Source organism: Etheostoma spectabile, chromosome 6 (assembly GCF_008692095.1).
Source record: "Etheostoma spectabile isolate EspeVRDwgs_2016 chromosome 6, UIUC_Espe_1.0, whole genome shotgun sequence".
In the NCBI taxonomy this organism is placed as follows: Eukaryota; Metazoa; Chordata; class Actinopteri; order Perciformes; family Percidae; genus Etheostoma; species Etheostoma spectabile.
Genome location: NC_045738.1, coordinates 18,143,638 through 18,170,714, shown reverse-complemented (window position 1 = coordinate 18,170,714; position 27,077 = coordinate 18,143,638). Strand labels below are relative to the sequence as shown.

Genomic DNA, 27,077 nt, shown 5'->3' with positions numbered 1-27,077 from the left:
AACATCTATCAGTGGTGGAAGTAGTACTCAGATCCTTTACTTAGGTCAAAACACCAATACCACAGTTTCAGAATCCCTATTACAAAGAAAAAGAAAAAGTAGCTAGAACAGTGATAGTAACCTGTGGTATTGAAAATCAAATTTGGCATTGAAACAAAAAAATATTACTTTTTCATGTTTGTGTATTACATATCAGTTCAACATATTAACAGTGCCAAATTGTATTTAATACCACAGGTTACTGTCACTGTTCTAGCTCCATAAAAAAGGCCCATTGACTGATGCATTATGTATGACATTAGGAGAGTGTTAATACTAATACATCAGTGTGTAAGCAGCATTTTACTGTTGTAGCAGTTCGAGGTGGAGCTAGTTTTAACTACTTTATACAGTATGCAAGTTTAGTTCAGTGGTTCCCAACCTAGGGTTCGTGCTTCTTCAAAGGGTCACAAGATAAATCAGAGGGCTCATGAGATTAGCAGGGTAGAGAATAATGAATAATAATGTTCTGCTACACACATTTAAATTAAGAATTTTTTCTAAGTTTTGATTTTGCTGTGAACATATGACAATAAACCGGCACAGTACTTTTGTGTCTCAAAAGTAACAGCAGTCGAAGTGTCCTTGGGCAAGACACAGAACCCCGAGTTGCCCCCGATGCTGCGCCATCGGAGTGTGAATGTGTGTGAGTGTTTATCTGATGAGCAGGTGGCACCTTGTATGGCAGCCTCGGCCACAGTGTATGAATGTGTGTGAGTGGTGGATGGTTCCTGTACTATGTAAAAGCGCTATATAAAATGCAGCACAAATATATGTAGAGGAGTAACAAGTACAAACTGTTTCTCTGATATGCAGAGAAGTATAAAGTACTTGTTGTGTAAATTACTCTTGTCGAGAGAAAGTGTTCTGTAATCATATTGTTGATAGTTATTGTGTTTCTTAATGTAGAACAGTTTGTGGATGACTGTTTATACCTTGTGCTGCGCTGCAGGTTTCAAACTGAGAAAACGGCAGGTAACCAACGAGCCAACAGGAGGGCCTGGAAACTGCCCGCATCTGGTGGAGGCGGTGCCGTGTGACGAGCCCACTTGTTACAACTGGCAACTGGTCAACCTGGATCAGTGTGTTCCTGATGATGAGAAGCCATGTGGCCCTGGTACTCAACTCGCACAGGTCCAGTGTGTCAACAGCAATGGTGAGACGATGGGAGAATTCAGTCTTTGTTCAAGTAGAATACAAGTTTTACTGAAGGAATCTGATGTTTAATTTGTTTGTTTTTCGTGATTTTTTAAATAAATTTCAGAAATTAACAGATACAAACAATTACAAACATTGTAATTCACAAAGACATTGTAATGTGTCCAAGAGACAAAAAACACAGGATAGCTGGGAGGGAGGAAGACAAAACACGTGCAGAACCAGACACACAAGCAGACACAAGGGACCAATCACATGCCCAGGTTGAGGTAAAAGCTGTAGCACAAGGTTACAGCTCGGAGCTCAAAGAGTCAGCAATGTTGCGCCCAGTGTCCAGGGTCTTTCCTGGCGCTCCATGGATGCACACTCATTTTCTTCCCAATTGTAAATAAAATACAGCACGTTTGAGTTCTAGAAAGCTGAAAGGCTGACAGGTCCTTCAGAATCAAACCATTGACAGTAACATTAATCAAGGTAGAAATTTTAGATGCAATACTGTTCCAGAACTGACCAACAGGAGAACATTCCCAGAACATATGAAGAAATGTACCTTGAGCTTTTATTGGCCAAAAAGTGCCTAAAGGACTGTTTTATTATTTCCATGTGGTGCATTTACACAGGGGTGAGATATGTCCTATGTATGAATAGTATATAATAGTGAATCTGCTGATGGTCTGGATTGCGTAGTACTTCTGGAATGTTGAACCATACCATAATGAACCATACAGCATGACAGTTGAGATCGATACTCAGGCACAGCGTGCCCAGATCCTCTCAATAGGAAGGGCAGAGTGGCCAGATATCACTAAGAACTGAAAAGCCTGGATACCATACCGCAGTTTTTAGACTGCACAGTAAATAACTTCCGGATAGGATGGCTGGGCAAAGGCCTCTGCCAAGTGACACTGTATTTTCAAGCTCACAGAGAGAGGGACCCACTGTGCACGTCTTAAGTACTGAAGTTCAATGGTTTTACTATTTACTATACACGCTAATAAACTCAAGCAACAGTGAAATCCAGGAAAATAGGCAATGGTCAAAATCCAACTCACGGGTAACAGTATACAAAACGTCAGACAGAAGGAGAAGTCCAAGAACAGGCAATGATCAAAAACACAGGGAATCAGGAAAAACCAGGAACACAGGGAAACACTCAAAAGCTGACACAATGGAAAAGACGATCTCGCCCTGGGGTAAGTGGGAGACTGAACTTAAATACACAAGACAGGGGAGCCAATGAGACACAGGTGCAACACATTAGGGCGGGTACAGGTAATCACACAGGCGGGAAAATCTACAACTGTAAGTAAAACAAGAAAACACAAGGGAGAAATCTTTCAAAATAAAACAGGAAACAGAAAACATGAAACATTACACGTATGCCTTAAATGCTGTTCTTGACTGAAGGTAAAAGAAGAAAGAGGAATGTGGTAGATTTAATGCAAGTCAGATAAAGGTAACAAGCTAACCTTGCAAAAATGTCTTTTAGACAATGAACTTCCCTTTGTTTCCATTGTGACGTTTTTATCGGTCTCCCACCAATCAGGAGTGCTGTTTTATTGAATAAAGGGGAAAAAGTGTGCCAGTTACAAGACACATGGCAGTGTGTTTCAGCCAATCTCCAAGTCTTGATAAGATGTGAGATAATGGGGCCAAAGCGTAGCTGAAAATGTTTGTTAGAAACATTGGCCAAGAGAACATCTTGGAGTGACCAAGGCTCTGTCATAGCACTTTCTAAGGTACGCCAACAGACAGACACATCTGGGTTAAACCAAGTGAGGACGGGCCTCAATACGAAGGATGAAAAATAATGTTTGAAGTTGGGAACTGAGAGGCCACCATCCTCTTTCCTTCTCTCTAGAGTAGACTTAAGTTGCGACTGCTTGCCTTTCCACATACATTTCCTGATATTTCATTTGTTAAAATTAAGCATAATGTTCCTGCAGAGACGGTATTTGATGGCAAATTCCTACTTGCTGCTTGCTCCTCCTTAGAGTGCGTTGTGCTTTTGACCCATCTCCATTTGCAATAAGAAGTGCAGGACTGACCTTGTGTGAAACACTATACATTTTTCAAGATCACCTCTCCACTGACCCTCCAACTCTCTCTTTACACTTTGTACGTGAGGAGATTTCCATGACTCGACTCCATTCCTCAACTTTGGGAGGAGTTCTCTACAGACTCTTCTCCCTGCAGTTCTCCTCCCCTCTCTCCCCCTGTTAAACCTCTCCTACTTTAACGCCTGCCTGATTCAGCGTTGCCACCTCTCTCCCGCTGTCTCTCTCATTACAGTCTTCCTCTCTGCATGCACAATTAAACCTTACTCTCGCTAAATCAAATCAATCCTCTGTGGCAATGGGTCTTGGAGTATCTTGTGCCCTTTGCTGCTACTGATTTTTACTGCTACTCTTTATGACTGTAAATCTTTAATAAAAGAGGTGGTGATGCAGAGATGCTTTCCAGGCTTCCCTTTTGCCCTCAGGTTGTGAACAAATGTACAACAAAATAACGTACAACATAACATTGATTTTTATTTTTCTGGCAAGGTATAGATTGCATTTTTTATTTATTCAGCATGTAAAGTTAGAACGTGCTACAGCTCAAGGAATCACATTCAGTCCCAAATGTACTCAGTAAATCCTTATTTTATGATCCTTTGCCGTGACTTTGTTCATGTTTTTCCAAACTAGAGAACTCGATTTGTCCTTCTAATGTCTCCCACAAATCACAGTTCTTGCATCAACTGCAGGTACTCGGTGAAGATGGTCCAGTGGTTACTGCACCTGTACTGCAGCACTAACAGAGACGCTGCCCTGTTCTTTTCCCCCTAACTTCGGTTGATTGATCTCCGCCACCTTCACTCCCTCATCTGATGAAAATTGATTTGTTTTGTTTGGAATTTCAGTCCGCTTTTCGCCTCAGAGAGTTTTCAGTGCAATGTCAGCTGTATATTTTTTTTTCCGCGTATGTCCCAGTCATAAAAGAAAAGGCCACACAGCCAGGCTCCAGACAACAGGCGAAGGTCGATACAAATGTTATTGAAACTGGCTATTGATATTCCCCATGCTGACTGCCTGCCCACTTAGGCAGCGAGCTGTTTCTTCTCTGCACACTAAGCATGGAGGTCTTCTTCTCATTCCCCTCATAGTGGGTGTTCTGCTCATTCATGTTTTCTCTGTGTGAGCCTGAAAACTGCTGGGGTCCCTTGTCACTTCTTATTTTCATGCTTTCTGAGTTTATTCATGATTGGTTCACTGCATATCTGTCAAAGTGACATCTTAATGCAGAAGTCAGGCCCACTCTGACTTTTGAAGCTCAAGCGATGCTCCTCTGCTTGAAATTTCAATTCAACCACTGAAAGGTTTACATTTTCCTGGATGTATGCATCGCTAGGAGAAAATGTTCTCCGCTTGGTTCATGGCAGCACATAAAGCAACATTAAGAAGAATGTGGGTTAATATAATCCACTTATGGCTGATGTTAGGAGGTCATTATTAAAACATGGGAAACAGTTTAAAAATGTGGGAATCCCATGTGAATTTGCTCTTTCCATGTTCTATGGCACTTTAGTATAGAGATTGTCTACGGTCGAGAGTGCATCAATATGAATATATAATATACAGATAATCCATAAAAAGGGTCATAATCATACTGTCATGTCAATAGTGAAAATATAAATGAAATGTTTTGAATTATTTCTGTGGTGACCCACAGCATTTGTACATTCAGTATTTATCAGAAATGGTAACAGACGTGGTTAGAGTGCCGTTGGCTGTTTGTGGTGCTTAGTTTAGATTGCTGATGCTTTACAGGTTCATTGACGCAAGTCTGTGATTAAGTATTATTTGCAAATAAGGTTTTACCCAGTTAAGTTTGGATTTAAAGCTTCACTAGGCAACTTAACAGCCTAGAGATTTTGATAGACATGCAGCAATATAATAACTGTCTGGCTTTATAACTTATTAAAGTATGTTAATGTTACCTATAAATCTTTGAATGTGATGTCAGTAAACTCCCCAGTCCATGGCCATGTTTGTAAACCTGGCATAATTCAAGATTGCTTTATATCAAACAATGTCGAAAGAACAGATAGTCACATCCCTGGTACGATAACTCTATCATTTTCTGCACAGATTACAGTCTTGCTGCTGTTTAGGAAACAGTTTGTGTTCTGCTTTTACCATGTGTTTCAAATATTCCCTTCATCCCGGCAGATTTCCTTCTACTTTCTAAATTAGCTACATGAGTCTGTCTAAGAATGCCAAGTTGATACTGGATGCCAGTTTAGAGAATAGACTTCCCAAGTTGTCTAAGGGACAGACGTCTTAAGAAAACAAGCACGTCTCTACAATCCAAAATGGGCTGTGTGCTTGACATTGCGCCATCAATTAAGACACACAGCTGTTCATTTTCCCAGCTGCTCCAAACATCTCTGTCAAGTCTAGTTTGAGGGTGATAATCTAATTCTTGCAATACATCTTTGAGCCCTCAAGTTTATTATAAATGCCCAAGGCTATCCTCAACTGGCAAGTAAAAACTTGTTTAGCTGAGGCAAACATTTTCTCTTTAGCACCATTATATGGTCTCCTCTTTTGGCTTTGGATTTAATTCAGTCACAAATGTACAAAAGGGGGCAAAAACATGTGCACAAACAGTTTGTGGAAGACCCCAGAATTTAATTTGGGTAAATGAACCAATATAACAATAAGAAAAATAGCTCTTTACAATAAAATGATAGCAGTTTGGTAACGCAAACTAAGGTAACAAGCTGAAATGTTGTTGTTACAGAGGTGACATTTATGAGGGTATCTTGGTAATATTAGGGTTTCATTTTTTAATAAAAGAGTAATACACAGTTAATGTTTTTTTTTTTTACCTTGTGGGGTAATATAATGGGCTAATGTCAGTGCAGTACATTTATCAAGACAATTACCTGATGAGATCAGTAATTGACAAAAAAACAAATGCCCCTTCCATTGTTTGCTAAATATTCATTCTAGTTTTTATGTTCTGCTATCAACTTTCTTCTGAAAATACTGTGATTTAATACCAAGAAACACAGATGGTTGTTTATGAGTTGCAACATTTATCAATAATCACATATGGAATTTTAGAAAATAACAACCATTAATCAAATGCACAAACAAAACCACCTGTTTTGGCTTTCAACATAAACATTACAGAGTCATTACTTGAAAACACAGATTGTAGTTTCTTAGTAATACAGTTTACCTTGAAACATCTGGAACTTCCAAATAAATAACCAATAAACCAAGTTTAGAACTGCCAAACCAACTGTTTTTACTTTTACCAGAAGCCTTTGGGCCCAGAAACCCAGATGTTAGTTTCTATGTGCTAACCCTTAATAGTGGCTGCCTCATTTCATTTTTATAATTACTGGTGTTTCCTGAAACTCCATTAGTATTAAAGGTCCCATATTGTTAACAGTGTGATTATATTTTTTTATATCATAAAGCAGGTTATGGTTCTATTTGTGAAAGTGTCAAAATGCTCAATCCACAGAGAAATGCACACAGCCAGTATTCGGAAACTGTGCATTTAAGCCAGCCGTCAAGACTCTTGTATGGTTGTGACGTCACAACTAGACTCTATATAGGTAGGACGTGACACTACAGAACCGTTATGCTGTGCAGAGGAGCAGACGTGGAAGATATTCAAATATATTCAGACGGATAGTAAGAGAAAGAATGATGTGCTTTTTGAACATTAAAACATGTAAACATGTACTGGTATGCCCTGCTATACCCTGTAACGACCTGCAGTGCCCTGCTATGCCATGAACTACTACAACTACTATTTCTAGTCATAGTTCCATTATTTCTTTTGTGACTATTATTGTCACTGTTCATCACACCCCCAACCAGCACCGTCAGACACCACCTACTAAGAGCCTGGGTCTGTCCGAGGTTTCTCCCTAGAAGGAGGTTTTTCCACACCACTGTCGCACTAAATACTTGCTCCTGGGGGAATTACTGGAATTGTTGAGTCTTTGTAAATGATTGAGTGTGGTCTAGACTCACTCTGTAAAAGTCTGTAAAGTGTCTTGAGATAACTCTTGTTATGATTTGATACTATAAATAAAATGTAATTGAATAGTAGAAACTACAAATACATAGGAACCAGAAAAGGAGAATATGGGACCTTTTGAAAAAGGCTATAATATTACTTTACTATAACATAGTACCGTAATCTATTCATTACATTAAATACTTCCTAAGATAATACATCAGTATTACCTCCAATATTACTCCGATATATCCTTATTATTGTCAGCAGATTAAAGTATTGTTACCCCATCATGTTTTTCCCATTGTAACTTCATACAAAAGTTAAACCCCACTCTTATGTAACACCCTATTGTTTCTTTGCTATTAGTACGTTATAAAATCTAAACTGACAATATGGATGTATTTACTTCACTCTGTCCTACTTTCCTTCCTCCCAAATGTATTACTTACCATCACTATTTCCTCCAGGAGAGGAGGTGGACAGGAATCTCTGCACGTCTTACCCAGCTCCAGAGCCTGTGCCGTGTGAAGTGCCTTGCTCAAGGGACTGCGTGCTCAGTGATTGGACAGCCTGGTCTACTTGCTCACAGACCTGCTCCAGTAAGACCATCGAGGGGAAGCAGATGAGGACACGCTCCATTCTGGCCTACAACGCCGGGGAAGGTGAGTCTCACCTGCAGACTTCAGTCTTCTGCACCGTTGTGTATGGAAATATATGCAGATGAGGCCAAGATATTGGCTTAGTCATGGCCTTTCAAGTCGTCCTTTGCTGTCAGTCACTGCATTTCACACGTGTCTGAATGTGCATTTGTCCTTATCTCAAACAGTCTGCTTATCAGTCCTGGTGATTATTTCTTTTGGTCTGTCTTCTCGCCTGACACTTACTTTTTTAATCTATTTCCAAGATCATTTCTTTGCATATGCGTGTGCTCTTTGGTTTAAATCTCCTTATGCGTCTTTCTGTCTTCTTTTTGTCATGTCTCCAAACATTTTCCTGCGTCTTATCTCGGTGTGTGTGTGTGTGTGTGTGTGTGTGTGTGTGTGTGTGTGTGTGGTTTGGGTGGTGTGGTGTGGTGTGTGTGTGTGTGTGTGTGTTTTCCTCACAGTCACTGCAATGGTTGTGGCGTGGATCACAGTGATGGAGGGTAACAGTTGTAATTAAAGTTTACTAGTAGCTGTTTTAAACCTCTAGCTGTGTGTCTACACGTAGCAAAATATAAATTGTTAGCTTGTATTCCGTTATTAAAACACCATTATCATAACAGCTTAAGGGTGACTAATTACTGATTTAGCCTTTATTCAGCCAGTTGTAATACAGTCAGGGCTTGCTGGCCATGTGTGAAATAGCCTGAATGTTTTAGTTGTTTTTCTGTTGTTCTGCAGTAGTATTACTACTTCATGTACTGCATGTCTCGCCTGTCACATTGACACATTTTCTATCTGTATTTATCAAAGGTCTTTCACAGGTGCCACAGTTTCCGGAACTTTTTGGTAAATCTTTGATGTTAGACTAGAAATATAGTAGCTGTTGTAGTAGCTTTAGAATGGCTGAAAAATACAAAGGTAAGTATATTAAACGGTTTCCCGCTGTTTGTTCAGACACATTTTAATGACATACTCACACACACACACTCAAGAACAAAACCTGAAAGAAGCTTTGTCTCTCCACCACAGGTTGCCCCTGCAGAGTAGATTATCTGATTAGATTTTGCAGCTCTTGTGTTGCATATTAATGAAGAACAATCAGTGTTAAAACTTCAGGAACTACTCAAAGCTTTAAGATACAGGGTTTATATTAATAAGTAACCCCCAATATGTTGGCAGAGATTCATGTGCTAATTAATAGATCAATAAGCTTAATTAATGACCTATTTAGCATAACTGCCTACATTTAATTTACTGTTATTATTATTGGACTTTATGCAGCCCATGTGCCTCTTAATGTTTCAAGATGCATGCTCTGTGAGAAATGCTCCAGCTCTTTGAGAATGAGTCAGCAAACTGTGATTTATCCTGTGAACTTGAATAACTGGCATATATGCAGTCTTTGTTTGCTAAATGGTTTATGTTTTCTACAAGCAGCTTTATATTTTCCCCATCGTCCAACACACAGCTTTTCTAGGTCATTGTTCAGCAACAGCTCATGCTCATTTGAGACACCATGTCATGCTTGTGTTGGGACGAGCATTGCCATCATTGTTAATCAGTTGGTGCAGTCAGCAGAACGGTAGTCATGCTCAGTAACCATCAGGTTGAGATTTGTCTGAGTTGGCAGTCTGTGATTCAGACCCAACTGTACACCTCGGCTCATTATGGAGCTGGCTCTCTGTCAACTCCGGCTGCGAAATACACTTTTGGAGGACTCACAGTCCTGCCAATGCCTCTCAATCTTTGCTGAAGTCCCTAAGTGTCTGCAGTTACTCTAAACCGGAGAGGGCTCCATCGACCCAACAACTGACTGCTGTCTCACAAGAGAAATGGGACAGGCACGAAAAGAGGGAAAGGGAAAAACAATAGATGGAGTTTGTACACTCCAAATTAGTGCACAGAAAATCTGACCTGTGACTTGCAGTTATTAATACATAGTCACCAGAAAAGAGAGCTCCATCATACAGTATGTAAACATATATAAGTATGTAATTTAATTGAGTTTTGTTTTGCCAATGTTCACAATAAACTAAGAAAAAAATTAAAAAGCCAAAACAAAACGATGGCTCAATTCCATCAAGTGTCCTAGTAAACTATTTCAGGGACCAGGGACTACCAGGGCCTCTCCTAAGTGGAATGCAGCCATCATTAATGGTTTTAAATACACCTGTGCTTTTCCTACTATGACATATCAACATGTCTGTTGAAAAAAAGGTCTTCATTGTACTTCTCTGGTTTTCCCTTAAAGTCCAACTCAGTGTCACCACAATGTTAAATAAACAGTTTGGAAGCCTGACTGCCTCACAAAATTAACGGCATAAACATTTGTTAATGATAAAATGTAGCACCTTTTAAGTAGTTATATTGTTTAAAGTGCAATACACTTGCATTTATAGGTACCTACACACTGGTTGTATTTATAGTTGGCAACATGACATATGTATATAGTAAATTCAGAAGGTAAAAAACAACTCTTGTGGGCAAAGTTTCCATTGGTTTCTTGAGTTGAGGTTGCTGGGAATTGGGGTTACTAATATGTATTGCACATAACTTCAAAATAAGCACTTACAATACCCCAAAGACATTAGGCAATAGAATAAGAGGATTGATGGTGCTATTAATACAATATTGTAATATAACATACACAAAAAACTGTGATAAAGCAGGAACAATAACATTTATAAATTAAAGATCATAAAGTAACAGTATAAACATTTGGTTATCTTGAGCCTTTACAGTTAAAGGAACACACCTCCGTTTATTGAAATAGGGCTTATCATGGTCTCCATTAGCTGTAGATAGGTGGGTCAAAGCAATTTTTTGTCTCCGTGTATGCATTGTTTTAGTCCGGTGCAACAGCGGCGGAGCCACCGCTAGTTACCTTAGCGTAGTTAATGGAACCCTATGTTGCCGGTTTGCATGTTGTGAGTAAAAGTGACCCAAAAAAACCCAAAAAACTAATAACTTCTTGTAGCCTGTGTATTCACAACGAGTATAAATAGCAATGCAGATTAAGACTATATGATTTCCTAGGCAGAGTTTGATAGACATCAAGATATCACACAGCAAATCTGAGTACAGGTCTAATATGGGTTGATCTATCACATAAAATAACCATGCGTCACGTTTACAGTAATCACTTGCTCTGTGGACAGCTGTTTATTGGGTCCATTCGGCAGTTTCTTGGGTCCATTTTCCCAGTTGACTTTATCACACCGTAAAAAAAGTCTGCAGGATGCCTCACGTCCTCGGGCTGTTGAGTGATCGCAACCTCTTCCTCCTCTCATTCTATTTCCAAAGCATGCTGCTCCTCTTCTGAAAACTCTGGTTTGTAGAGATATGCTCTGGATCTTGACTGTCTGAGAAGTCATCCTCTTCGTCTCTCACAAAATCCGCCATGTTCATCGCCCTTCACTGTCTACTGTAGGAAAAATAGCTAGCTATTTACGCTGGGTATGTTGATGGAAGTTGGGGGGTTTAGGGTGCTGCGTGATCTCTGCCCCCATGTAGCAGTGCTTTGGCTGTGCTTCCACCCAATATAGTCCCAAATCAATATCTGCCTAGGAAATTGTCTAGTCTTAATCTGCATTGCTATTTGTACTCGTTGTGAATACGCAGGCCACAAGAAGGCTCACTTTTACTCACGACATGCTAACCGGCAAGATAGGTTTCCATTCACTACGCTAAGCTAACTAGCGGCGGCGCTGCCGGTGTTGCGCCGGACTAAAACAATGCATGCACTGAGACAAAATACAATCCGTCAGTATCAGATAAATCAGTGTGTAGCCTCATGGAAAAATACTCACATTTCGAAGTTCAAAACCTTAAGGTAAATTCCTTATGGTTGTAAGGCTGTCTCAGAGATTCAACTGGTTATGGTCTGTTTATCAAAGATAAGATATGTGTGACAGGGTTGGAAACTACTGTATATGGCTTGTTTCCACTTGGTTAAATACAAGCCTAATGTACAATTGCAAATGATTTGACATATAAAGTGTGAGTGTAGGTTTCATTTGGTGAATTTGAGTCTCGCAAATTCAGGAGTTTTAGGGAAAAGAAAATCTGTTCACAATAATTGTCTGGTGTGCTGGACTTAATAGAGCTCCCTCCTGGAGTGTGTCAGGTAGGGAAAATGTGCTCCAAGTCTAAATAGCAGATAGCTGTGACTCATAATATGTCTCAAGTGTGCTTACCACTGTGCCCCATTTTGTTATCATACATTGCATAATATAAAAGCTCTGTTATGTTCTCTACCAACTCCTGAGGGACATATCTGAAAAGATGTGTCCCTCAGGAGTTCCTTTTAGCCTCAAAGGAGGCTAACAGGGGCTGTAAAGTTGACGGGAACGGGGTCTGGTGATGAGTCTTTGGTTTGATAACACAAGCTACTCCTTGAAATTACATGTCGTCTTCAACCCATTTAAAAAAAAAAATTGAGAAATTAATTGGGCAGCTTTAAGTCAATCTTCACTGTTTTGATATTTCTCAGGTGGAGCCCTGTGCCCAAACAGCAGTGTCCTCCAAGAGATACGGAACTGTAACGAACACGCCTGTACAGTTTACCATTGGCAGACGGGGCCTTGGGGCCCTTGTACCGAAGACCCCTCTGCCTCGACCCTCAACACCTCCAGCGGTGACGGCCAGGGTCCCTGCTCCATGGGAATGCAAACTCGTAAGGTCATCTGTGTCCGGGTCAACGTGGGACAGGTGCCACCCAAGAAGTAGGATTTCTTTCCTGTTTTTCTGCTTCTTTCAAACTTTTTTATGGGTGTCTGTTATTTATTTTTCCAATGACACACTGCTGCAGCGGTCTTATTTAGACTTTCTGGTTATTTCTTGCTTCGCTGGTCTGTATGTGTTTATAACTGTGAAATCAGCTCCCAGAGAATTGTGTTGAAATGAAAATTGCTTACTCTAAAATCCGTTGGCTTTGAGCAGTAGTTTTCAATCATGCGGCATCAAGTTTCACGAGCTGGCCAGGTGCGTTTACATTTCAAACTAATCTCTACAACAGCCAATTTCACTGATTTGGCCACCTTTATCAAAAAAGATGAATCAATTAAATCAAGAGCTGCCGTTCGGAGAACAGAGGACAGGGAGAGCTCTCGGTTGTCTTTTGATGTGTGAAAAATCATGTGTGGGTTGTTGCTCAATGAACACAGAAAAAGGGTTGGAATCATTCTTCAAGCAAAAATGTAAAAAAAGAAGTCTTTCTTACAATGTGAGGTCAAACAGTGATCTGTGAGCATTTGTCAGCGAATAGACAAAACATTGAGTCGTTTCTGTTTGTTAATTCAAAAGCACATCAGTGGTAAACTGTCTATGGTAAAATTGAATGGTACATGAAGTGTGTGTGTGTGTGTGTGTGTGTGTGTGTGTGTGTGTGTGTGATAAAAACAAGACAAAAACAATAGAAGTCAGGATGTTAGAGATGGATGAGAGAAGCAGCAGTGTTGTGAAAGAAAGGGACAGCAGGAGAGTAAAGTGAGTCAGACACGACAAAAAAAAGACGCTGACAGAGCTGGTTCAGTAAGCAGCGCAAACTCCACGTGAATTTAACCACCAATTCATATCTCCCCTTTGCAGACGACCACAGATAAATAAATAATCTCTCCGTCCCTGAAAGCCTAATTAACCCTGCCGTTTTGGGCGCTGGTAATTTCTCATTGATGATAATGACAGTAATTAAATGGGATTGATACTTTAAGGCAATTTAATCATGAGGCGGATGAGAGACGAGATGTTTGTGGTTAGCTCTGATGACCACACCGCATGAGGCGGATTCAAAATATACTGTCGAGTTAGCGTCTGCCAGGAAGTTCGGCTCGAGCCTTGTGTCAGTCATGCTCGACTGATTCACTCGGCAACAGAAGATCAAGGAGAAGATCTGCGTGTGTCATAATATATTGAAAAGAGAACAAAAGAAGATTGATTTAGTCCTAAAAGAATAGATGTTTAGTTTCTCACTCTAATTGAAGACCAGTAGATTCTTCCTTCTCCTGTCTCACACCTCCCTAGCATGGTTATCAGTGAGAAAAGGATAGGATCATGAGTTATTTAAAGCGTCGAGGTGTGTTGTGTACAAGGCACATGTGATTCATAGAGAGCACCACGTGATAAACTGAAGATGATGAAGATGAGTTTCAGTGTTGGCTGTTTCAGCAGATGACCTAGCTGCACTTATCAGGCTGCAGAAAGGAGGTCAAAGTCCAGGATGTCTTTTATCGCCTGTGTTTCATTTTTAAATCCACACCGGCGAGGCTTCGAGCAGGAGACAAACCCAGCGGGTAATGGCATTGAATAACTGGCAAAAAGAGGTTTCAGTCGATTTCCCTCCATTATGTTTTGTGTTTTGGCTGGTCAATAACTTTATATAATCAAGTAACATTTGTAATAAGGGGAAAAGAACACACTACTGACGAGTGAACAGAAGATATTTTACCAAAGTGGACTCCCATCAAGCACCTATTCAGGCTCTCAGCAGGTGGTTTTGTTGTTGAGTCGGTTTGAGGTTTGGGGTAATGACAGCCACACATTTTATTTGAAAATACCAGGAGGCGTTTGACATTTTACCACCGGACAGCTTTAATGTTTTTTTTGATGTTGCTGTTTCATTTTTTACTTGTAACAGATGAATCAATTTAGAACAACACAAAGAGTCAGACTAGCAGACAGGTTGTTGACAAATCCCCACTTGAAAACTGCAGCATTAAAGGTTAGGTTCATCAGGTTAATCAAGTCCATCTTTAAGCAATATGTACATTGTACGGAGCCCCCTGGGGTCAGCTGAGAAAAGAAAAAACTAAACCGTGTGCACAGAATAAAAATCCATTCCCTTGGTTTTATAACTACCCACAGTTTTAATAAACGTGCTAAAAATGTAGAAAGATATTCACAGATTCAAAATACCGGGATCGCTCAATAGCGAAATATTATTAAGTCACAAACAACGCATCTTTCTTAACTTAGTAAGGTTAGCAATGAGCTACAAACTCATGTTCATCAAAACGAGCCGTCCTCTAACCTGGAAAAATAACACTGGTCTCTACAAGCAGCCGGCAGTGAGACCATGGGTGAGACGGCAGTAAGACGAGCGCTTATGGACTGTCTTCAAACTACTACATCGAAAAGAGATTCCACAGAAATATTTATTAATTAAATGATTAAATAAGGTAGTGTCTCCAAACCTACCTCAATTATAACTCGTCTCCTGCTAGTTATATAGCACTTACTTAAAAAAAAGCATATTCTTAATTTTGTGGAATATAGTGGTTGCTCTAAATGTTCCTTCTGTCTGTAGTTACAGTCTTATTAGTACCAATTTCTCGCTCTCTGTTACTATCCCTGTCCCACGCCTCAGCAAGGAAACACTTATTGTGGAGACACAAAGAGGGAATATAATAGCGTAAACACTGCAACTATGGAAGATGCTTAGACTAGAGTCTCTTATTGTTTTCTAATTAGAATACATTTTTTTTCTCTTTCTCTATTCTGGGCATGTGAGTATTTTGTCAAGATAGAAATGTAAACCTATTCTTTAAACTTATTACCCAACCTGTTCATTGTAGACATGCCAGATTTTGAAGTCCTTTTTGAAGATTGTCTGTTTTTCAGCATTCTCTCTTAACATTACCAGTTATTTTGTTCCATTTGAGTGGATAAGGGGAATGTATGACCACCTTAGTGATCAGGGGTTCGACTGTGTGGGGTGGCCATTTTGGCGTGTTATTTCAGTGGTTTGAGGAATGGGAGAATTGTTCTTGGACGTTCAGTTTTAACATTTGGAGATCTAATGCTCTCAGTGTCCCCTTCCAGATGTGTCCAGAGACCAGATTCATGTCACTCTGTGCAACAATTTGAGGATTAAGTTTCCATCCTGCATGCATGATTTAGAGACTTGTTGAACCTTGTGCATAGGTTTAAAAAAAAATTCTAAACCATATTTAACATAACACCTGAACTGTAAGCTGCCATTTTAGCATAAAAAGTGCTTGGAAGAAGCCTGCAGCTTCAGTAATAATGTCATTAGGATGAAGTCACATGGATGTTAAACATCCTTGGTCCTGCAAGTATTTTCCTCGCAATTGAGATCAGATTTGGGTGAGAATTTATTGGAAAATAATGGGATCTTAATACCCAGAATTCAATGCATTTAACTCTTAATTCACCCTCTAAAAAAACAATCAAACTTGTGTTCTGTAAAGAAAATTCCAAATTAGACATTTTGTTCACAGTCTCAGATTGTCTTGTAATTAAAAGTAAACCAAACCCCAACTAAGTTAAATGGTGGAGTGTGGTTTGGACACCAGAAAAAGGCTTTAGTTTCCTTCAGCATGATTGAATGGCAGTTACTTGCTCTCCACAGACTGTGAGATTTCCTTTCACCTTCATGGACCAGTGGTGCTGTCCGTGGTGCTGAAGATCATCTCCTATTCTGACTCTGCCTGTATACAACCCTGATACAACCCCAGCTATGACGCATTCCCTTTGTATGTGCTCTGTTCAAAGATGTAGTTCAAAGTCTTAAGAGCCACTGTCACCAGAAGGGGTCCACTAACAAGCTGGAAGCCAGCATCTAGACTTCCGTTGTACTGTAACAAAAAGAAGCTCTCTGTGTGTACAACTTTGCTTGTTTATTTTATCTATGAACACAAATAAGTTTTGGTTGTTGCCCAGCTAACACACACACACACACAGAGGGCAAAAACTAATTTGAACACCCTGTGGGAATTACTTTTGACTCTTCAACTCACATTGACAAACATTGCCACCAAGATGGGTCTTATTAGGTTGATTGCCAATTAGCTGCATTTATCAGCTGTAAAAGATGTCTGGCAATCAGCACTTTGATAAGCTAGTTTTCAAATCAACATGAGATGATTAAAAGAGCTGGAAGAGGCCAAATAATCTGTACTTAGCATGCATGAGCATTGGTCTAAAAAATAAATAAAAATAAAACCTGTTTATTATGTTTGAAAATATAATGACAACATGCAACAAACAAACTGCAGTGATTTAGAGGAACAGAAGTTGACAAGTTGACACTAACAACAAGGATATGATGGACATTTGCAATATTTAGAGGGTTAAAAATAAACGTTATTGGTATCCACTTTAATAAAATTGTTACCAAGTGCCCCAAAGCATCAGGTGACAGTGTTATAAAGTGGCAGTGGGGGGAAGTTTGGGATGGCTGAACAGGTTGAACAGAACTTAGAACTTGGACATTGGAGACCGCTGTTCGTTTCCCATGTTCAACCAACAAGAAAATGTAAAGATAGTGTGTACCAAACACAAACTGCACTTAATTTAATTTTAGTTTGATAGGGACGATGCAATTTAATATAGTTCCGATACAGAGCATGAAACTGATGTGCTGCACGGAGAGATAAAGGATCCCCACCCTGATCAAAACATCAAAGTCTCAAATAACCTTAAAAAGATAACAAGAGAAGAAAAAAAGAATAATATAAAGAATTGAGGCGAAGATTAATGGAGCCCCCAAACATTCAATTAGTTTGCCCTCTTCTGTGAGTCAGCCAGTCATGTAAGACATTTCTTATGTATTCAACACGAGCCTTCCGACCAGCGTCAGTGCTCCAGATTCTCGACGGTGTAACTCTACTGAAGGGATTGTGAGAGAGCCGTCTTACACTTCGCTCTTAAGAGTGCCATAGATGCTCAACTGCCATGAGATCTGGTGAATGGGAGGACTATGGCGTTTCACACTGAATCAATCATCAAACCATTTACTGACCCCCCTCATGCCCTGTGTGGATACATCTGGATTTATTATGTTTCTCCACTCATTTATTCACGTAAGTCACCTTGTACTGTTGAGTATAGGTTATGGTCAGTCTTTCATGAAGGCATTTGTTACTTTTTATCACCCCTGTAGATTTGGCAGACCACAGTGGTGCGGTAAAGAAACACTTGTTGAGCTCTTGATTTGTAGTTTTCTTGACAAAATAAAAGCATGCAATGCAACAGCTCTGGATTCTTGGCCATCTGTTGCTCAGAGGCATTGTCTCCTGGCCTGCACACAGAAATGCCTTGATATGGGTTTATTTCTTTTTTTCCTGCACTGCATGTCTTCATCTGGCACCAACTGGCAGGTAGTCTTGATCAGTGCACCCATGGGATCCCAGCAGAACAAACAAACATGGCTGCCTGCACCCTGCATATGCAGATGTGCCCTGTCTCATTCATCGATGGATCTGAGCTGTCTTCCTCCCGTAGCCTGAGGCAGTGAACCTCTCAGTGTGCGTGTCACACGCACACACACACACACACGCACACACACACACACACACACACAAACACTAACTGTCAAAGCCCAATAGAAACGAGACTCACAACAGAGACAAATATGTCAGTGCCTCAGGCTTGGGCTGCCATCATCCAATCGAGAAAGCTGTTGTGGTGTGAGGGGAAAAAACAACAACGTCTGCTTATTGATTCTGACAGTCTGTGCTGACTGGTACCAAAATGTGTGTTTGTATAATCACATTGATGCTGTGGAATTTGTAAAAAAAAAAAAAAGAAGAAAAAAATAGGAATCTGAATGAGTCATGGTTGCGATGGTTGACAGTAGCTGTATTAGCCCGGTCAATCATCTCCCTGCCATGTTTTCTAATGGAGGCTGTGTTTACTCCCTGTTTTTGACTGTAATAGATAGCTTAAAGCCCTCAAGAAGGAGGCCAAGGACACCACGGAAAGGGCCATTGAAGAACCGCAACTGTTTAATGCTAAATTAAACAAATGATGTTCTTGTTTTGTAGTCCCAAATTTTGATTATGAAATTAATTAGGCCTTATCTTTTCCCACCAGACCTTGTTCTGTGTGCGTGTACTGTACACTCTCTTAAAACTACTGACAGTTCTTAGCTTTGAATCTCCTCTCTTCATCCTGCTCAACCATCTGCTCATTTTTCAAAAACAGCTTCTCGCTGAACAGATTACTCAACACGCTAATGGCAGCAAGGAAAAGCATTAGCCTGACTGCTCGTCTTAATGTTGTGCTTTGGGACAAGCTCCCAGTCCCATGTTGTGTATGTCCTTGCCTCGCTACAAATCATGACATTTAAAGATCATTATGAGATTGTGACACTGACTGGAACCAGCAAGTGAGTTTGAACCAGATGTCAATACTGGATGGCTTCATTCATTTCAGTGTGGTACATTTCCACAACGATAAACCAACAAGTGAACCGTCGAAAGAGGAAATCTTATGATAGAAAATTGTGCAGTTAGGATAAGATACCTTGTAAAGTGCCTTGTAAATAAAATTAAAAAGAATTCAAAGCAAGCAAAGCAAAGACAATATTAGAAGCAGAATAACAACAGGAGGGATAAAGAAGGAAAACAGTGGAACGACAAAATGTGAACATAACAAATAAAAATTCATAAATCACTTTATTACAATTAGCTTTCACACCCCCATGGACAGAGTCTTCCAGCCAAGCATTGTGTTGTTAGTATTCTGGCTGGTATTATGTTTCGCCAACCTGTCCAAAAACTGGAACATAATTGAATTTTAATCATCTATATTTAGATGTTAGCCCATCATTAGTGGGGCTACAATATAATTAGAGGGCTGGTTCGCTGTAGAGGGAAACCCGCTATGAGTCAATTTGTAAAGCACTATATGTAAAGCACTTAAACACACAGGTTGGATACAAAGGGGATTATACAGTAGGAAAGAAAAAAAGAGAGTGAGAGCTGCACTTTGGATTTTTACAGTAAAAGAACAGAAAAAAAACAACCCTGTTCACCCTATCCACCCAAATCCAAATTTAGATGTCTGATATGACCACGGGAAGTTACCACCCACCCAATCATTTCCTTGCAGCAAATGATCTTTTTTAGGCTCTCTTGGGCTTTGTGCCAATTCCAACATGCAGCTTATACCAGTCTGTAAGCAGGCCAACACATAGACAAACACTTCATATTCACACTTATGGTTGGTTTAGAGTCTCAGATTTAAAGGAAACTGACACAGAGAGCCCTATTTTAACGATCTAAGCGCACGGTGTGAAGTGCCTGGCGCAGGAGCATTAGGGGGACGTCCAAATCCACTTTAGCTAGTTTGACGGCAAAAAGAAGAGTTGTGTGTGTGTGTGTGTGTGTGTGTGTGTGTGTGTGTGTGTGTGTGTGTGTGTGTGTGTGTGTGTGTGTGTGTGTGTGTGAAAAAAGCGCTGTTTTACTAATGCGCTGTTAAAACATGACATGCTGCGTTATTGACTTTAGACCAGGTTTTTGTTGGTCAATGGTGCGTTCACTTCCCGCCGCCTCAAGATAGCAATACGCCAAGAATTCACCTGAACACATCTCCTTGTAAGACCACCACGGCCATGGGCACAAAGATGGGCGCAAAGATGGGCACAGGTGCTTTTGCTATTTAAACAACGTGGGTGCTGGACGGCAAATTAACTGCGACGGTCTTAAAATAGCACTTAAAAGACACTTTGTCGTGCTTTGCGCCGCGCTCTGCCGGGTGCAAGATAAGGCCCTGAGAGACAGAGGCACAACATGTACAGCCTAACCCAGACCCTAAATCTTAACCTGGCCAGAACAGAGTCCTGAACCAGTGATCAAAATCTTTTTTCCATAGAGATGATTTCACAAATATGCATGCTGTGTGTATTTAATTGCCATTACTTTAGTAAGTAGCTTAAATAAGTAAAACTTTATTTACATAGCACTTAAGAACAAGAACCAGTTGGGACAAGGAGGCATTAATAAAATGGTTTATAATAATTAATTGAGTTTGCTGACCCTCAGAGGTACTGTAGACTGTTTCATAATCTGGAAGAAAAAGCTTGATCTAGAACTTTGAGCAGTGCACAACCAGGAGCCCTGGTTCCCATGAACCTAGAGGCCACATGGATCTATATGGGATCAGCAACTCACTGATGATATGTTGGAGCCAAAGTGTTTAAGTAAATAGTGTAGTAATTAGAGGGATTTTAAATTGAATCACAGGAGCCAAGTGTAACAAATGCACCATTGTTGTAAAATGGGAATTTAATTAGAATCTCGACCTAATTGTAGATTTGCTACGGCTTCTTGGCTTAAACAAGAATCTGGTGCATTACAGTAGTCAAGATGCGAGGAGACAAAACACACTTTGGTGCTGATTTATTAAAGCTTTAGGAAAGAGGCAGTAGTTCTGCTGTGTTTCTTAATTGAAAATAACTTGACTTAATAGTTTGGTTAAGGTGTTTCCCAGAGTTTAACTGAGAATAAAAAATGACCCCTAGGTTTCTGGAGCCCAACTTTGATTTAGACACGTGGGACAAAGTAAGTTATTACATTTTTTTCTGTGATTTAATTTTTGCCCATTAATCAAATTTTCTTTCAATGCGCCAGTGCTAATTTTCAACTGTAGTCCTATTTACCTAGCCAGAACCCCTGAGTTCTCCAAACGAAACATACCTGGTTAAGGAAAAGATCATGCTTATGGCTGGAAGAAAGAGACTTGATATGAACAGTGGTATGCCACGTCTACTGAGAGATAAATCAGTTGATTCAGTTGACCACCGGAACGCTCTTCTCAGCAAACATAAGTTGTTTAGGAATTTGAACCAAAAATTAGTGATATTGATTTTCTGGTCAGGTCATTCTCCCCAGAACATTTGCTCGTGTTTGTGTGTTTGCGAGAGAGAGCACTGGTGAAATCTAAAAGGCAAGCAATCTGCACTTCAGAAATGAGTCTCTTCACCCCTTAAAGTTGAGTTTGGTATTCAGAGCATGTTCTGTCTGGATCAAAAGCAAAAGTCAAGATGTATTTGTTTTTAACTGTGATGTTTTATCCAAACAGAAATATTGTTTTGTTGCCCTAAGATCTTACATGAGTGGTGAATTATAGCCATTTATGCGTATCCAAGGGAGTATAATAAGGTTAAAGGTGTAATCCCCTCTTCGTCAAAGAGTTTCTGGACTCATATTGTCTAATATTACTGATTCAGTGCTCTATTCCCTCATGAATTGGAGAAATGGTTCTATGCCTGTAGTGAACATTCAAGAAATCAAGAATCAATAGGCAAAAGAAATACACATCTGTAGTTCTTTTAGAAGCATATATGAGCTGCTTTTAAAAACAAAACAAAACTCTGCAGGAGATAAGTTTTGGGGTTCAGTTGCATAGAAGAACTTCTGCACTGCATTTGTTTGACATGAACCTTCAGCTGCAATATTGTTGAAATATTTGTTCAAGGTACCCCATTTGCATCTTAATTTCAACTTGAAAATTCTTCAATATGCTAATGATTCATCAGCAGCCGTATTTGGAGAGTTACCTCACGCACTCTGCTCTCTCTCGTGGAACTCAAAACAAAGTCGTTTGAGGCTGATAAATATAAATTTAAATGGAATGAATGAACTTGTGACAAACCAAAATGAAAAGTTCTGTTTGTTTTGCTGACACTTTACACTAATTTGGTTCATGCACCTGCAGGTTTGATATCGGCCCCCTGCTTATAGGTTTGCTATAATAAATAGCTTTTCCATCTGTTTTACGCCTTGATTGTATTTAGAGCTTGCAGATTTCTGTGTGGTGTTTATTTTTGTCTTCACGCTGCATGCATTGCCAGGTTTCCCTTGATGAAGCGCTTCATGATCTCTACAGACTGCAGACGCGAGAGACCGCGAGTTAAAATAGGTTTAAATATAAATTGATAAAAACCTGGTTAGCACTCTAGTAGAGATCATTCTGCAGTGTCAGGTTCATGGTTTGGATCATAACAGCCTTACCTCCTGTTGAAGTGCCCTCAAGCTACACACTTGTTCATTCACTTCTTTTACGGACGTGTGCATCAGCTGAAGGCTAAACATGTAAATGTGTCCTCCCTCTGCTGCATTCGGCAGCTGTTTTTTTTTTCCTGGGGACCATTTACTTGTATGAAGACACCAGAGGATTTGTTCCACTCAGAGGGATTTAGCTCTGTCTATTGGTATTAAAAATAAATCTCTCCTTGTGTCGCTGTTACATTATTACATTTTCCCTGTGAGGCTCCCTATCGCTTCCCTGATAACACCATGCTAACGAGTATGGAACGCCCAGAGGAGAACGCTCATTCTTAGCAACATTAAACCTGACCCAGATCATCAGTGTGTCAGCTGTACGATGAGGAAACAGAATGGCAACAACCCGCTGCAAGACCGCGGACGCAGTGTTGCAGAGATCAGATTACAAGATGTCTTCCAGCAGGTCTATCTCGGCCTATTTATCTTTGCCCGGTGGTATGCACGGGGGACCTTAGTTGTTTAAATAACTGAAGATTAACCATAACCCTTAGTCGGAAAACCCCCGGCTTGACCCCAATTTCTGTGCCATCAAAAGGATTATCAGTCACTGATAGCAGAATCCAGTTAAAACAAGGGAGTTTCCGCCCTCAGGGCCGGTCTGCTACTCTACTGGCTTCACCCTTGTGTGTTACAGTTTCCTCAGCAGAGAGAAATAAATGTAAGACATCCTCATGTAGACTTCCTTAACATATCCTGTGACGACTACATTGTTCTGTTGGGGGATACAACCAAGTCTTCTCTATATCTTTCAAGCACCTCGAGCCAGATGGCATGCATCAGTCATAAACTGGATGTGATTACGAAGGTTTTCATCAGTTGTTATTGCCCTAGATTGTGCCTAGAATAATTACATTCTGTATTCAAGCAATACCCAGATGGTTGGTGTGCCAAACCCTTAAAGGGCAACTATTATATCGCATTTTCAGGATTATAGTTGCATTTTATGTTTGTACTAGAACATGTTTACATGCCTTAATGTTAAAGGTCCCATCACTTCATGGGGATTTTAACATTAATATGCGTTCCCTCAGCCTGTCTATAGCCCCACGGTGGCTAGAAATGGTGATAGGTGTAAACCGAGCCCTGGGAATCCTGCCCTGTCTATGAGAAAACAAAAGCTCAGATGGGCCGATCTGACCCATTTACTTACAACATGCTAACCGGCAACATAGTATTCCATTTACTACGCTAAGCTAACTAGCGACGGTGCTGCCGGTGTTGCACCAAACTAAAACAATGCATGCACTGAGACAAAAAAAGCGTTGGCCCACCTAGCTACAGCTAGGGGAGGCCGTGATAAATTTCACACTTAATGTTAAGATTTTATACTAATATAATAATATACTAATACTAATATACTAATATACTTAATATTTTATTATAAAAGAGGTATCAGTGAGTGCTGACTGAAACATGTTGCTCTTATCCATGTTAATAGTCAAGTACATTTTATTGATCCCAATATCACATAGCACAAATTCAGTCTGATTAGCAAACATTACCTTCTGCCCTTAAACCCCCAATTTGGATAAGGGAAAACTCAACCAAAAAAACCCTTTAACAGAAAAAAATGGAAGCAACCTCAGAAAGAGCCAGGAGGGATTCCTCTCCCAGGCGTGTGTACAGAATCAACCAACATAATAAAATCACAGTAATAAAAGATGCTTGATCATATATTTTTATGGTCTCAGTGTGCGGTGGTTTACACAAACACTTGTGTTCATTTCCGCTGACTACATGTTCATCTTGCTGTTACCAGGACCTCTTGCTCTACAGTACACACTGTGTTCAAATTGTTGCCTCCCGTAAAAGTGCCTGTAACCAACACCAGAATTTAATCTGGGCACACAGAGCAACATTACAGGATCTCCCTGCTACACTAGGTTGTGATTTTGGATGATGAAACCAGAAAACAAAAACCTACTGCAGCTTTAAAATAACCAGAAATCAGATTTTATCTGGTACTTTGACAATTTTGAGACCAATTATAATCAGTTATGTTTAGCACCCGATGATTTAAAAAGAGCTCTTTTATTCTAGCCGGATACTTTTACTGAACAGGTTTTTGTCATGGGTCATGGGTAATATGTAGGGTCATGGCCTATAATAACAACTGAGTTTTCTGAGGGCTGGGTGTCTCACTGAGCAACAATCTACTGCTGCATATCAACATAATTCTGTTTTGTTGTGCCTTTGAGGTTTCGTACCACTCAGTGTTACATTATAGCCCCGCTGTGTATGTATTTTTTGCCTAGGTGTCCAGACGGCCCTCGCCCCAGCACGGTACGACCATGTCAGCTGCCCTGCAAGAAAGACTGTATCATGACCCCTTTCAGCAACTGGACAGCGTGTCCTGTTATTTGTGACCCAGGTACACTGAAAAAATAAAAAGGAAAGTCTGAAAGGAGAGATGACAAGGCTGATGTGAACTAATACCACCTCATACAGACCATTTAAAAGGAAGCATGGTTGTTGCCTTTTTTAAATGTACTGACCAATTGTTTAATTTCATGTTGTTTTCAGTCCTGCTTTGTTAATTTTACATTACTTAATTTAGGAAATAGTGTTTATGGCAATTAATTCTTACACAATATTTGGCAGTGTAGTTTCAAGTTACAAAAGTGAACTATAATATGATAATAAACATCCATAATCACTTAATCATGTATTGCTATGACTGTCACAACCTAGAAGTATACACGGATGGAACTTTAAATTGACTGGTTGGAAAATCTACAGAACTGGGATTCTCTGCACACACCCAGAGACATTAACTACCACATAAACACTTGCACTCACGTCTCGTTACACATAATTAAAGTGACAGATTGGCATGTAAGACAACCTTTGGGCCGACCTCTTTAACAGCGCCTGGCAAGCCGACTTGCCCGTGGCTAGCAAGTGTCAGAACCTGCGTCGAGTTGTTATTATTGTTGTTGTCATGCTGTGAAAGAAAAAACATTGTTCCAATGAGGTCACCTCTGCCAGGCAGCCATTGTCCAAGCTGTTGAGCAGAAGCAAACGCATTAAATTGATTAACATCTGAAAATCATTACCAACCATATTTTGATGACCTCTTCATGTGACACGGTGGCATAAATCTCTTCACTCTGAGCATTCTGCACCACTGGCTGTGCATTTTAATTTGATGCTATTGATATCTTCACCTTGTGCAGATTTCCCACCACCCACATACAAAGGTTTGAAGTAGTAGGGTTCAGGACTATCCAGAGGCTTCTTTCATCTTAATTAACTTCTTGAAGGCATCTCTACAAATGCAAACACCACAAATTTAATCTGAGTCAATACCAAGGTCTAATGGGATTTTTCTACATCATCGTTGTTGGCTTGGTATCCCAAGTAATCAGACGTGCATGTTGTCTACGATAGCGGTCCAATTAGATTTGGAACTAGTTGTCTCCAAGTCCATTATTCAAGGACTATTAACAGAGCAGCTTATCTTATCTTTTAGACATGTTTCTCATCACTTTCCCATGTAGACATTTCTTATTTTAATTCAATAATTGTCTGTGTCCCTTCAGCTGGTAACGCTGTGAAGAGTAAGCAATCAAGGAAACGCCTTATCATCCAGCTGCCATCCAACGGAGGACAGGACTGTCCAGAGGTGCTGGAGGAGGAGAGGGACTGTGAGATCCCCAAAATCTGTCCAGGATTCAGGTAAAAGGACTACGGTGATCCAATAATGCTGATTTCTGTTTTCATGTTTTTTCACAGCTTGACCTAACAAAGTATCAGTAAATTGAGATTAATTTTAGGGACCTTATAGCAAAGCTGTTTTTGGCCTTGACCTCGTCTTCCTTTATTTTTAAATACAGCCATTTATACAGACATATAGACCTACAGTAGTAATGTGTTTCTCCATTAGAGTGCTCATGGGCCAGAAGAGAATATTCTGTATTGAATTAGTCTGGCAAAAATATATAAATATAATATAAAAAGAGACCTTTTGTGTACACACCCACACACCTCTTTATGTATCTAGTGTATGTGTTTATTTAAAATGCACACTTTCTTTTACTCTTTGTTGACCAGCATGCTTATTAGCTCTATAATATTTAATTAATATAAGTGTAGAGCTATTGCTCAATAGTCCCACTGTAGCTCTATGGTGAACCTATTGATGGGAATAAACAATATTTTTTGGATAATTTCAACAAAGTCAACAAACTGAGACAAGGGGATTATTTTATTTTAATAATACTGTCAATAACTGTTTTTTACCACAATATAGCCTTGAGCTTCATTGTATGGTTATGATGATCATGATGAAGGACATACAAATAAACACAAACCAGATGGTGTCTACATTTTAAACTAAGGTGGTTTTGTAAAAGAAAGCATATATATATATATATATATATATATATATATATAT

At 39.8% G+C, this 27,077-nt stretch overlaps 1 protein-coding gene across 8 annotated transcripts in view; it reads left to right on the top strand.

Annotated features, from left to right (window-relative positions):
* thsd7ab (thrombospondin, type I, domain containing 7Ab) overlaps positions 1 to 27,077 on the top strand; it is a 159,451-nt gene that overhangs the window by 69,166 nt on the left and 63,208 nt on the right. For 5 of the 8 annotated variants that reach the window (XR_004332371.1, XR_004332370.1, XR_004332369.1 and 2 more), the window contains 7 exons: positions 992 to 1,195; positions 7,695 to 7,889; positions 8,333 to 8,371; positions 8,682 to 8,717; positions 12,364 to 12,595; positions 24,937 to 25,052; positions 26,224 to 26,359. Coding sequence is in view for 3 of the 8 variants with exons in the window: in XM_032518004.1 (XP_032373895.1) it covers positions 992 to 1,195; positions 7,695 to 7,889; positions 8,333 to 8,371; positions 8,682 to 8,717; positions 12,364 to 12,595; positions 24,937 to 25,052; positions 26,224 to 26,359 (958 nt within the window). In the remaining 5 variants the exon portion in view is untranslated. The remainder of the gene's footprint in view (positions 1 to 991; positions 1,196 to 7,694; positions 7,890 to 8,332; positions 8,372 to 8,681; positions 8,718 to 12,363; positions 12,596 to 24,936; positions 25,053 to 26,223; positions 26,360 to 27,077) is intronic. The other 3 variants (XR_004332373.1, XR_004332372.1, XM_032518005.1) reach the window with 1 other exon arrangement.